The following is a 14477-nucleotide window of genomic DNA, read 5'->3' on the forward strand; positions in this document are numbered from 1 at the left end:
TTTGATCCTGGAAAGCAAGAGAACGAGCTTTTTCATAATTGTTCGTTTCTTCCCTCTAAAATGTATTATTTAGAAATGCTTGATGCACGAATGTTTGAACGTTACTGAGTAAGCTGGAGCAAGACTAAGAGCAAAGGGTAATACCTTATCTCATTGCGAAATAAGAAAAAGTAAATAAATTTTAACTCGAAGGTAAACGTAGATAAGAGGATAAGGTTCGAGTTCTCGATTATCCTTACCATCGAATGCATTTGTATCTTTAAACTCGAAATTATTCATTCGTCGGTACTATTTAATGCTAAAGGGTATAGGCCACTGGGGACGATTTGTCTTGCTATGGTTCTGCCACTTACGAAAGTGGCATTCGTTTAGTTAGATGGGTGTGTGCGCATCTGATGATACGACTGCAAGCTGATATTTCTGTTATTAGAAGAAGAGGAGATTGAACTTTCCACTGATGTGAGCGAGAGCGACAAATTGTCGCTAGTGCGTGCATAACCTAATAATATACTATGTAATAATATGAAAATAAGTTCTTGTATTATTTTCATAGATAAAAAATGGGAAAGAGACGAAAAATACTGCACACTAACGATGGTAACAACATCTTTCCTTTTGAAAGAAAATCTTCGATTTTAAAAAGTTGGTAGAATGCATAGTTAAAATTTGTTAAATTTTTTAGTTGAAAGAAAAAAATTTAAATAACGGACCTCCCTACTAATTTCCTCTTCCTGGATCTCAATATCTGCGACGCTCCTTTTTAATACGTCCATATTACCAAGGATATGTAATTTCTCGTTCTGAAGGAACTCTATGTACTTCTTTCTGTCCTCCTCTTCGAGTTCCTTCCTTTCTTTATCAGCCTTAGCCTCGTTCGATTTCGCGTTGTCCTTCTCCGAATTGTTTTTTTTGGGAATCATGCAAATTTCTTTGGATTTGGAAAGCATGGAAAGCTGCTCGATAGCCTCTAGAAGGTCGTCGTTAGATATTGCCAGCTTGTTCTCGATCATCTCGCACGATTTCGATAACTGACCATTCTTCTTTGGCATGGAATGATTGTTTTGATTGTTGTTCTGTACAGAATTAATCAGCACATTCTCATACAGGCTCACGTTCCCGTTTATCGAATTGTCGTAGTTTCGTGAATGCATATTTGGTTGTCCGTTAATCCTCGCCCCATTCAGTTGGATGGTTCCATAAGTGTCTTTCGTTAGGTCAACGATCTGCGTGTAATTACCGCCGTTATTGTTGAACATCGACCCATCGATTGCCGTATTCTCGTAACCCGAGTTACGAACTTGTGAGATCGAACCGCAAAAACTATGGTCCCCGTTGCCATGAATGTTTGGCCACATCATGGATTGGCTGTTGTTATTGTTGTTCGGCGTGATCGCTTGTGGATGATTCTGTATGTTGTCTGTTTGACTGTCTGTATGACTTGTCGCCTGGTTTCGACGATTCTTCGGCGAGTTACCATTTTGGAATATGATTTTTGAATTTTGTACACATACGTTCTCGTATGAAGCCGAATTCGATTGTTTCGTAGTGTCGAAGGAGAAGTGTGGTTGATTTTTAGATGGACTCTTCGGGCTGTCGAAAGGTGAATTATAACCGAGTCGCTTGTCTCGTGGTAGAGAGCCATTCGTTTTGATTCTGTAAAAGAAAATGAAGATGTTGTAGACTTTAAATTATACAACCTCTATATTTAGTTCTATATTTAGTGATGTACGTATATGTATTGAAACTAAAAGCTAGTTATTGGATTATCATCATTATTGATTTGTATAATATACAAATAAAGAAGAATAAACTTGTGATTTACTCAAATACGGATAACTATATGTACAAAATGTTGACGGGAAAAGTTGTACAAGACTTTTGTAAAAAAATTGCCAAAAAGATTGGCGAGAGCTCTTAACCCTTTTAGTGCCGAACAACGATACATCGTTGCGTATGCGATGGCGTCTTACTATTAGCATCGCGATAGAACTTTATCTTAAAATAAATTTATAAAACGTTGTAAATGGTTGAATTTCTCTGTCATAAGAAAATTTGACACGAGGTTTGCTTGAGACTGTAATCACAGGTCTATATAACACTGTTTAGAACAGAATATCTCCTTATGTTTCACAAAATAATCTTGCATCGACATGGCGAGAGTAAACTTTTGCTGCACCTGTGCGAAGATCACGCACAATTTGTAATCTGTACAATAAAGGATTACACGGTGTACACATTAGTAACCATCAAAGCTAAGTAAATTATTTGTGTTGGAAATAATAAGTAAGTATTACATGTTTTCAGCAGCCGGATAATCTTAAATGTATAGAATAATATTAGAATGTTATTTCAGTGATGTTATACCAGCTACACGAATCACTTGTTTTGAAGCAAGTAATTCTTCTGACGCTTGCTGCGCATCATGGGTTTATCATTTAGTTTTGTGTTTTGATATTAGAAATTTTGTTACAAATAATTGAGAATGCAGTATTTATACTTTACATTACGTTTTTTACATCAAACTATGACCAAACGATGATTCTTCTTATTTGCAAATAATGTTTATAAAAGGAAACTGATTCTTCATTTTTCCTACCGATTTTGATGAAGTGTTATTAGTACGATTTTCAATAAATATTGAAATACAATTGGCATTAATTTATTCTTTCTTTATTTCGTTTCTATGTTCCTTTTTGAATTTTGTAAATATCACTTACTTTTTTTTATATTTCTTCTATTCTTCGCTTAGATACAATTCTTTTGGTCGTCACTAAAAGGGTTAAAAAGCTCACTTTACGGTAGAATTTACCCTTAAGAAAATAATATCGCTATAGCATGAGAACAGTCTGTGTCTTTTCTATTTTCTTTCAACCAAGATAAACAGCTACTCCTCGTCAAAAAAGGGTAGGGGGATTAAACCTAAAGTTGGTCGCAATGTACGCAACATAACGTACTACGGTCTTAGATGACGTATCAAAAATTGCAAGTGTTTCGCGATAAGTTCGAATCTTCTCGCAAAAAATGCAAATAACCCATTCACCTATTAGGTTGTCTTGGCTTTTCAACGGTGCTCTGCCTCTCGTACTCCGCGCACATGGCAAGGATTTCCTCGAGTCTCATTTTCTCTTGCCTCTCGACCTCCTGCTCTCGTAGCCTCTCCTCTTGCGCCTGTTTCCTCTTATTCTCCGCCTCTCTCCGTTTATTCTCTGCGTCAATCTGTCTCTCTCGTAGCTCCTCCAGCGAGCAACCACTTCCGGCACTAGGAGTCGGGCTCTTCACCCGTCCAAAGCTTCTCTTCGGCTCGTTGTACTTGGGATTACGATTAAACGCAGGACTCGGTGGCTGTATCCTCTTGATGTTCGGATTCGAACCAAAACCCTGCGCTCCAGCCACGCTCCTCAGACTTCCACCACAAAAATTTCCGTTACTGGGACTATTGCAAATATTAGGATTCGAACCAAATTTTTCCAACTGAAGATACTCGGTTGTCGTGGTCTTGGTAACAATTAAACTTTGACTCATGTCGAAGTCCCTTGTCGTCAAGTCGTCGAGATCGTTCGACTTTTGGCAGGTGAAGCTTCGTGACATAAGACCTCCCTGATTCACATTGTTCTTCGATATCGTTTGAAGGATATGAGGATTTTGGTTGTTCTCGTTATTGCTATCTCGATAGTATGGTTTGTAGGTTTTTAGGTAGGATTCCGCGGTTGAATACATCTGAATCTGATTATGATTCGGCAATGAAATGTTTTGGTGCTGATGATTAGGCGTATTGGATCTGCTGGGTGTTCTGATATCCAATCTTTGACGATTCTCATCGCTATAATAGTTAGGAGAGGAAGAGGCGAAACAGCTACCTGGAGAAGATGTATTGAGAAAATGAGCTGGTGAGGATGAATTAAAGGATGGCGTGTTCGAACGACTTCTTTCCAAGTTTGTTAAGTTTTGTAACGGTGAATTATTATTGCCATTTTTTAGGGAGATTAAACTGGAGGATCTCGAGTGACCGAGAATTTGATCGGCAGGCACGTTCGTGGTAATAGCACCCGCTGGAAACACTTTTGGAGAGACGCAATTGTTTCTATTTTGTTTCGATAACATTTCGAATTTCGTTAGTTTTCCAAGGAAACCTATTTCTTCGTCGGAGCAAGAATTTCTTGGTGATTTTCGTGGCGCCACCGGTGGTTTTCTTTCTAAATGATAGTTTTCCTGCAGCTGGTTATCCGGTAGGGAGAAACTTATAGGCGCCATGGAGATTCTCGAGTGTGGCAGTACAGATCGTAATTGTTTCGCTTCGGCTGGGTGATTAAAGCGCATGTAATTCGATCTCCCGATCGACAGCATGCAACCTGAAACGTTAAATTCCCATTTATAGTCATCTGAAAATATTCTTAATATATTTTTAGGTATGTAGATTTTTATATTTCAAATTATATCTTACACACTTAAAAATTACACTTTTCCTACGTACGTTTCCTAAGTACATGAAGTATATAATACTAAATACCAAATACAAATATAAAATACAAAACATGAGGTTTAATTTCGACGGTGTAAATTGACCAAGTAGCAGGTTTACAAAAAGTTTATACTTGGTCATTCGTATCTGAGTCAAGGTCTTACCTTGAGCGAGTCTCACTGGTGAATTTATCGATACACCATCGACTGCCGTAGTTCCATTTATGGGATGAAGAGTGACCACGCCGTTATTATTTTCAATCGTGCAATGAATGGACTCGACGCCGGTACCAACAACAGAAATATCCGCATCTCGACTCGATCCAAGGGTTAACTTACCTAAACAAAACATTAGTTATTAAGTAGTTATTAAGAAACTTAGAACTTTTATTTTATATTAAGGATATAACAATTGTTTAAAGTGTTATATAACGAATTCACGAACAATTGGCATTCTACGCAGAAGGATTCGAAAGATAATCGTGCACAAACATCGAACGAGTTGAGATCTGGAGAGAATGCGACGAAAATAAGCTGGAGTACAGAGTGTGCGCTACATTTGAGAGTAATGCGGTAACTCGGTTTTCGAGAAATGCGAAACTATTCAACAATTTCGACTATTATTCTAGACGGTAAGGAAACCACTACCAAAACTAACTAAACTTGCTTCCATCTTCACAATTAACTATCTTGGCTTTCGAAGTTGCATGAAAAGCGTCACAGGCATTCTACATATACTCATGTATCTAGGTATACCGAATGCTGAATATTGAGTTGTAGATTCGTGGTGACAGATAATATGAATAAGAAAGATACTTGCTATTACTTTTCAATATTTCTTATACATATTAATGTTTCATTATTATTCTTTTCGCTGTAATTCAGCAAATTATGAACAACAATCAAGAACAACATGATTATGTTGTTCCAATTCTCTATGCACGACTCTAAGCTCTATTCAGCTTTTCAGGAACGCTATCGTGAGAGTTGCATTTATTCGAGCAGCTTTCGCGTATTCAGCATCATTTTTAACGCGATCAAGATCCTAAAACCTTCAATCTACATGGCATCCATACTATCTGAAGTTGCCATTTAACATGGATTATGGTAGCAAGCCCAGTTCTTCTGATCTTTTTAATATTCAATTGATAAGTGGAATTCCTTTTTTTAACGTATTAGCGAATGCTTGGATGTCCATTCTGAACATGCATTACGATTCATTTTCTCTCCGATGTGCTATGCATCTGAGCATATTAACAATGTGCTTAAATTAAGAAACTTGAAGAAATTCATCGTAGCATCTGCTTGATTGAACAATTGGCTGCCGCGCAGGGATGCAGTGAATTATGTACGTGTTAAGTCATGGTTAATTGGTTTTTTCTTAAGAGAAATTTTTAAGGCGAGAAGAAAGTCAAAGAAGACATAATGAATTAGGCGAATATTGAAATCGAGGTGTTACGGATTTGTTTAACTTTTTATTTAATTTTATATTTATAACTTTTGTTTTTTGTTTTGTGATTTGATTACGAGATAACAGAAAAAACATTTAAAGTATTAATATCAAAATAAATAATGTTCTTTAAAGCACTATATTTAGTTGCATCAAAAATAACAAAACGCGTATACTTACAAAATGAGAATAGGAAATTAGAATTTAACGTTTTAATATAGCCTTGTCTAAATTCATTTCAATTTCTCAATACGTTACAAAAAAACGTATACAGTAGAAACATAAGGGACAAACGTTCGCTATCTCTAGTTAAAAGAAAACAACCATGTCGTGTATTCTAACGATGCAATCGATGCGTGAAATAACCTTTAATCAAAGAGACTGTAAATAACTTTCTATATAATAGTTTATTATGCAGATCTTTAGTTAGAGATTCGTCAAGTCACTCTAATAATACATCTGCCGGATAACTTCCATCTTCTTGTGCAATTCGATCAAACGAGCCAACTGGATTGTTTATAGTTGGAAAAGTGAATTATACAAAATCGAGGATAAAGACAGGGGAACTTAGTTACCTCCGTATGATGTAAAATACTCTTTCCGTTTAGACGATCGATCGCATTCGAGGGTAAAAGGGCGTAGAAACGCGGAATTGCGACCTAACACGAAAAAAGAAGTGCACGCTCCTTTTCGCAGGATATTCTCCGTGAAAGGGTCGGCTCGATCATTAGCGCGAAATAACTTTGGGTATACGCGCGCGCCAATCTGTGAGAACAGCGAGTAAATCGTGGCGCATTCTACAAAGGACTGGCTGTTATATTTAGTTTTGGCGCGGTCGTGCACTCTCGCACATTTTCGGTCTTTTTGGAAAAGTTTCCGCCACGCAACGTTCAAAATATACCTCGCGCAGAGGAGTCAGTCTCGTCTATTTTGCAGTCGGCAGAACGCGACGCGCTCCAATCTGCTCCCCTTTCTTTCCTTCCATTTCCTTCTATTCCTTTTTATCACCTTTGAATCCTTTTTTCCTTTTTATTTTTTTTCATTTCGTTTCATTCCTCCTTTTCTGAGTTCCCTGTTCTTCAAAATGTAGATCCTACATATCTGGAATATTTCGAAAACTTACACCTTTCCAACAAAACGAATTTCAATCTATCCGAGTACCTCAATCACAAACAGCTCTATCTACATTCCAGTGTTAGCTTTGCGAGCAATACATTAACAAAATTGATGGCGTTGCGTAATACCCGATAAATCCGGGCGATCCGTCGCTGCGATTTCGAGAGTCCTACGCAATTACAACGTAGCCAGCGGATCGTATCGATAATCTACAAACACTACAAACTGTAATTCCACCAATTTTTGCAGAGCACCATTCCATATATATAATCTGTATACCAAACGATTCTTAATACGACTAGGAATCGATGAAATTTTTAACTACTTTCGCTCCGAAAATTTGTTGGTACGATCGACTAACAACTTTGTTAATGACAATCATAGCGTTAAAGTATACATATGCGTTCCATGTATACATAGACGACATATCGTCTCTCAGACAATTCCTAAATTTTTCGTAGTTGATATCTATCCTGCGGTAACATTCAAACTTAAACAATGGGAAAGATTCTATCGAAATGAGATCAAGGGATCCGATCTGACGCAAGAAATTAAACAGGAAAAATGGAGTAGTTAAGACGATCGTTGAATTTAGATATTTCAAAGTTTCATTACGTACAATTCGACAGAAATTTTGTCCGGGTTGGAGAAAGTTCTTTGTGATTCGTCTATAGCACGATATACTTCGACTATAAATTTCAATGAAGCTACTATTCCAGCATACTATTCCAACGAAAATAAAAAAAATAGATGCGAGAACGTGTTGTGCTCGGCACGATTTTGATCAGCCTAAGTTAGCTCATGCTTAACTTTACCGTGATCTTTTTGCATTCTGGCATTACGATATCTTAGCGAAACTGTTGCATTCCTATGTTGTTCACGCATCGGGATACGTATTGATTACTTTGCTTCTTAGAGAGATGGGAAATATGTAGGTAAGTGTAATAGGTTTAAAATTGGTTCCAAACTCGCTTGGAAAAGCGCTTTGGTAAGTGAAAGTGATCAATTTCTACACCTAACATTCCTAACGATGTAAAAATGAGTAACTTCTAAAACTTTTTTTGTTGCTTTTTCTTTATCTGTGTCCTTGGTCGACATTAAACGATGGTTAGCCAGTTCGTTTGGGTATAGATTACTACTTACTTTATGCATATTCGAAAATATCCATTCAAAAAGAAGAAAGAAAAAACGAAAAAAAAAGAAAAAGGGAAAAGAAAAGAAAAAAAGAAAAAGGAAAAAGAAAAGAAAAAAAAAACGGTCAGTATCTTTGGATTTCCTCAATACCTTCATGTAAAAGCAAATTAAAACAAAAAGTTTAAAACTTTTAAGCTAAATTACAAATGTGTATTTTTCCTTCTTTTTATATATTCATAAATAATTCAGCTACAATTTGTTTATCTTGCACGTTATCTGAACGCTATATCCATTTTATCTTGGAAGAAATAAAGCTGCTTCTTAGATAACGAAAGACAAATTGTCTTTTAATGTGCCATAATCCCAAACATAGTAAGAAAATGATATCGTTATCCATACGTATAAACGTTGTAAAACCATCTGATAGTGGAAATTTATGCGTTAAAATCTCTTTATTTATATAAATAACTACGTGTTTTTATATTATTCATAACAACTACATATACATATTTTTATAATGTTTCGTAGTGTTTCATAGTGTTTCATAGTGTTTCATAGTGTTTCATAGTACATATGTATTTATATTCACTTTTCCAACGAAGAATTTCGATGCTTCACATTTTTTATGTTGTATTTTCTACATAACTTTGTATACTACATTCTCCGGAATTCATATACATTTTACGAAACCATTATTCGGATTCCATTACAAGAAAGTTAATTTTATCACTAATTTGAGTATTTCTGTTTGAAAAAAGAAATTTGTTTCCATCTGTCAACAGAGTTTTTAACTGTTCTCCCAGCTGTAGTACAAAACCAACACTAACGCAGCACAGTTACAGGACGCACGGTCCAAAGTGTTAAAAACGTACAATTCTGTTTTGAAGCACCACCGTGTCTTGCGCCGACACAGCACTTTAAACCATCAGCGGCTCAAGCCTAGTTGAACGTGTTAAAAGCTGGTCAAACAATGACGTCGGACAGTTACGGACTGAAAACGAGAAACAGGGAGATTAATTCCTGACAATCGTTTTGTTCTACGCGCGAGGTCGCCCGTACCACAGGTAAATGGGTCTTTGTTAATATCTATCCAGCGGATCAGGTTAATGCGACTGCGAAATGTATCGATCGACGATAAAGTTTCCGTCTCCGGAACGAATAATACGATATTTAGCGTGATTATGTTGGTTTCTGATAATCGACGACCATGGTAATTCGCAGGTTCGATCCACTTGATCAGTCAAACCTGTACGGTTTAATTCTTTCGGGCAATATCGAAATCTCGACTTCTACCTTATTCTGCATTTTACATTCTGCATCGTACAAAACTTCGCTTGATATAACACGAAACATGAAATATCTTACGGGATTTCCTATTATCGAATTTTAAGCGAGAGATCTAAGAAACGTCTCCGACGTAGGAAACAGCCCACGAAAGGAACATACTATTATACTGTTGACCGTTCGAATCCGTGAGTGTACTACTTCCAAACAAGCAGGGAGCCCGTTGTGCTAAAAGAGAATAATAGGACGACGAGAAGAACGAACGTCGCGTCGCCTGAAAATATACGGCACTTTGAGGATTGACTCATGCAATAATTTATATTGCATTCTCGACTTCTCTCTTACACTTTTTTTCTATCTTTCTTCCACCGCAACGGTACGTACGCATATACGTATGCGTGAACTTTTCTCTATCTTCCTCTCTATGCACCGACTATATTTAAGTGCAACGCACCACGCTTATGAGACAGAACGTTCCTTGTGGGTTACTGTCCTCTTCTCCAACTCCCCTTCGACCGCGTAAACGCCTTTACGCCATTTATATACCGCGTACAGAGGCGTCATGTGCGCAGCTACGCACGCGCACTTTCTACGCGTGAATGTGCATGGGCACCACGTTGCCTTATGATCTTTTCTACCCTTCTCTTTCGTCTTTTTCTTTTTCTTCATCGCCATCATCGTCTTTCATCAATTTCTTCATTTTTCTCTACTTTTACTTCGTTCTCATATTTCTTTACCTATTTTATATGCGTCAATGTACACGAACATCGCGTTATCTTACGATTTTTTCTTTCTTCGACTTTTTCTTCTTTTTCTAGTTCTTTTACTTCACATTCTTCGTCATCGTCATCATCTTCTTCCTTTTCTTCATTTACGTTTACTTCTCCCGCGTGCTATTCACTTTTTCCTACTTTGTTTTACTGTCACAAAACGGTAGGAATATCAAGTTCATGCATTGTTACGCGACTGCCATGTAATTAGATACTAATTGCGCGATAGGCGATAGGCGTTAGACCAACTCTATGTTTTCTGATCAGAGATCGAGGAGCAGGAATAGCAGTGGAACGAATGTGGAATCTTTATGTTAATTGGATCGTTCGAGGTCATTTCTAAAAGAACGGAAGTTCTTTTGATATCAGGCGAATTCGCAGTTTTTGAATGGAATAACGAGGTTTTAAGAGAGAAACGTTAAGGATTGCGTAAGTGATAGAGGAAGTTTTAGTTGGTAAAGTTTATAAATGCCGTAGATGTCGTAGAATTAGTGCGCTGTTTAGATTCGTGTGCTTTCGTAAAAGTTCGAATGTGTTGGCAAACGCAAAGTAAAATTTCCTCAATTCTGGGTATACGTTCCTTCGCGCAAGGTTTATTTCTGACACGTTTGCTGAAATCTTCGCTCTGCGAAGAAACCGCGTACAAAACGTGAGGTGTAAATACTTGCGTGATTTACGTTGATGATTTCTGAACACAATGTAGTTAAGTTGTTTACGTTTAACTGCAATTACTATTTAATTACGACAGTCAAAAGAAATAGAACTTTTACTATTTCCAAAAAAAGATTGCAAAGAAATCAGTATTAAAAAAAAACCCAGAAAAGAAAATTCTAGAAGCAATCGAATCCTCGTTAAAAGGAAACATCAAATTCCAACCTATAACTCTCAAAAGTATACCTTGGTATTTCAACGTCAAATACGATACAACTTACCGCTCTACAAGAATCTCGCAATAGCGATAAAACGAATAAACACAACGAGCAACAGATATATGCAAGGAACGCGGACCGCACACGAGTCGAAGAATTCCAAATTGCACCAATACCATGAATTCCACGTTTTCTACGTCAAAGGAGAAACAGGAAAAATAATACAAGTCAAGTAAATTCATCGATATATTCCTTTGTTTCTTCCTACTAATTTATTGTTATCTCGAGATTGCTTTCTTATCGATTTAGAGAAGTTTCCGGTTGGCGAACTGCCATACAGAGAAACACTTCTCACCGCGTTACACTTTTTCTGGCGCGGTTATCAACCGTTTTTACACAGTGTCATTTTATTGGTATGCACGTACACGGACATAAAATGCACGCATAGAAATGACGAAGAGCTTCACGATAGGCGAATAAAGAGAGAAAGAAGGAGTATCTTGGATCGTAGTGTTCACATCGATATATCGACCGTCGTCGACTCCGACTGGCGAAGCTTCGAAGGAACCGGTTAAATATTTGATCGGCACGATTTTTTCAATGGGATAAAATTTAGATAGTAGGTCGAATTGGAAATGCAACACGATTGTATTTATTGATAGTTGAACTTTTGTTTCGAGATACGTAGAATTTAATTTACTTTGACGCTCCAATAAGTTACTTTTCGTGTCCATTAATTGGCTCTAATTAAATCATAAGTTTGGCAATTCGATTTGCGATATGTTTATAATACATGTATGTACAACATTGTATCCTGTTACCATCCAAGCAAACAAATTCTTCAGAAATCCAAACTATGGAATTATGCATGTGCATTCATCGCACAGGAAGAGTCTCACGCTCCGCGGAAAACACGAATACTACAGACACGGCGTCATTGTTACCTCGTTCCATCGACGTTATGATCGTTACACATCACTCTATTCTCCTTCGAATTCTTTCCGCGGAAAACCGATCGTATCGGCGCCGCTCGAGAAATTACAAAAACCGATTACGAAATTTTAGTTTCCTCCGCGAGGAACCTTGCTTTTACTAATCGCGATTCTTTATTATTATTGGCCAAATGGTTCGGCCCGTTCGATCTGTTCGGTGCGGTGAATGCAAATATTTGTGTTCGGTCGACTCTTTTCCGGTTTCGACATCGATGCACGTCGAGGACCTCTCGGCTTCCTGTCGCGTCTTCGATGTATTTCTAAAAATTCTCCGTCGCCCTTTAGCACGCGAGAAATCCCGCTATGTCTCGATTATTTCAGTGCTAAATAGATCCATCAGTTGGATCCATAGATGAATTTTATCAAGTTAATTGTACGACTATCATCCAATTGCGAATCGTACCGCCGCTCGTGGCCCCGTTTTATCGATGAATCTCGGTTTCCCCTTGTTTGATAGATTATCTAAATGTTATAAATGCTGTCTGAAAGGCGTGTTTATAATTACATACGATTTACTGGAATCGCGCTGCATCGGAAGATAGAAGGTTTGAACAGAAACAAGAAAAAATTAGGCTTATCAATCATTTTAATAAAACTCGTGATGACGTGTTAAATAAATAAAAATTAATGTATGTAGCACCATAAAACGAATAACCGTTAATGGTCCTTAAAGTTTAAAAAACTTTTTAAATGGGTTTATGAATTATACGAATAATTTATAAACAAAGATACGGAATAGTACACATCGTAATAATTCTTCCTCGAATTTCCTAATTACCAAGAGTATGTACGCTCAGAATACCTTCGACTTCTTAATGTAGTCCATTATAGACAACGAGGAAACGTAGAGACGACAAAATTCCAAGAAAATCGCTTCGAAGAAATTAACTAGACTTCATTTCCCAGAGATATTCTCCCCACCGTCATTTGCGTAACACACAAAGTGGAAGTTCTAGCGCGTTGGATCGTAGTTATATAGCATTATTAAGCTTTATCAGACAGAATTACTACCATGTTCGAATCACGGATTAAAATTGATGAATCATTGCCTGTTATGGATACAGCGTTATCTAGCAAACGCTTATTGTCTTAATTGTCTTCGAGATACAAGCGAAGTAAAAAATTATACGTTTAATTGATTCTCTAAAGAAACTCACCTTTTCTTTCTCATGCTCGGTAAATGAATGTGTTTCGTGATATTATGTTTTATCGATGTAGATAGTTGCCCGTTTTTCGCCTTAGAATAATGAAAATTTATTCCGAAAGAGAAAATTGATTCGGAAAGAGCTATAGAGTAAGTCAATATCGATTTGAATGCGTTCAAATTTCATAAAGTTAGGAAGCACATTTCTAATTTCAAATTTCCAAAAATTCAATAAGATATATTCATTCTTTTTCATAAAGAGTCCCGCAGTAACAATAACTTTCTCAAGAATTTCATAACATCAGCCCTTAACCGTGTTACCTTGAAAACTTCGTACAGTATTATTTTCCCCCAGAAAGTCAGATTCAAAATCCTACCTACACTTAACCATCCATTAGATCACATCGAAATTAGTTTGAGTCACCTTTAAGCCACCTTTACGTGTTCGAACAGGGATAGACGCTATTTACCGCAGTCGGGTACACCACCGTTAGCATCTTCAATTCGTTATTACATCCGGCAAGCGTATATAGTCTTACCTTCGGGTAAAGGATGTAGGGTCACCGCCGTTGACAAACGTCCGCTTCCCATGGAAACGAGATGCGGCGCTTCCGTTTGCACTCGCAACGCTCGTCCAGCCTCGCGCACCTCAAGACCGGCGGTTGCCATGCCTATATCGAAAAAATACAGAAAAATCTCTGTTAAAATTAATTATTTCTATTGCGTTAGGCTTTTCGTGATGTTATAACTCACTTTGTAAAAGTGCAACATCGAGTAAATTAATTTCATTCAACAGGTGCTTCGACACATTCTTTTTAAACACACCTTTTCCAGAGGACATTAAAAGATTAAAGACGATTTTATTGGTGTTCAAAGATGAATAAGGGAAAATTATAAATGAAATAATTGTTTCTCTCTTTTTTTGTATAAATAGTGGGGATGACAATGGGTTTATTACGCGAGATATGCGTACAATAACTAAAATTGTATAGAAAATAAGGATAATTAGATTAACAAATTAAATTGAAACCATCAATTGTATTAGAAAAAGATCATTCTCGTGGCACGTAACAAAAATTATAAAATTTCCAAATTCTTCGTACTAAATGTTTTATTGATTTAAATGTTCTACAAGAGTCGCTCAAGGCTAAAAAGTGCAGTGACAATCGGTACGACGAATTCGATTTCATCGAAGACACAGGGATGAGATCGATTTACCGGCGCGAGATGAGAAAAATAAATGAAGAAGGGACGCAAGAA

General features: G+C 37.0%; 1 protein-coding gene across 4 annotated transcripts in view; it reads right to left on the reverse strand.

Moving 5' to 3' along the window:
* Positions 1 to 14477, reverse strand: part of LOC100749943 (pleckstrin homology-like domain family B member 1) — a 63601-nt gene that overhangs the window by 19097 nt on the left and 30027 nt on the right. For 2 of the 4 annotated variants that reach the window (XM_033324662.1, XM_012393426.3), the window contains exons 2-5: positions 13757 to 13888; positions 4624 to 4797; positions 3041 to 4349; positions 711 to 1653 (exon numbers count right to left, since the gene is read on the reverse strand). In XM_033324662.1, coding sequence (XP_033180553.1) covers positions 711 to 1653; positions 3041 to 4349; positions 4624 to 4797; positions 13757 to 13888 — 2558 coding nt within the window. Of the gene's footprint in view, positions 1 to 710; positions 1654 to 3040; positions 4350 to 4623; positions 4798 to 9030; positions 9150 to 9451; positions 9717 to 9787; positions 9961 to 13756; positions 13889 to 14477 lie in introns of those variants that run through there. The other 2 variants (XM_024372274.2, XM_024372273.2) reach the window with 2 other exon arrangements.

The sequence above is a fragment of the Bombus impatiens genome, unplaced genomic scaffold (genome assembly GCF_000188095.3).
Source record: "Bombus impatiens unplaced genomic scaffold, BIMP_2.2 scf_0058, whole genome shotgun sequence".
Classification (NCBI taxonomy): Eukaryota; Metazoa; Arthropoda; class Insecta; order Hymenoptera; family Apidae; genus Bombus; species Bombus impatiens.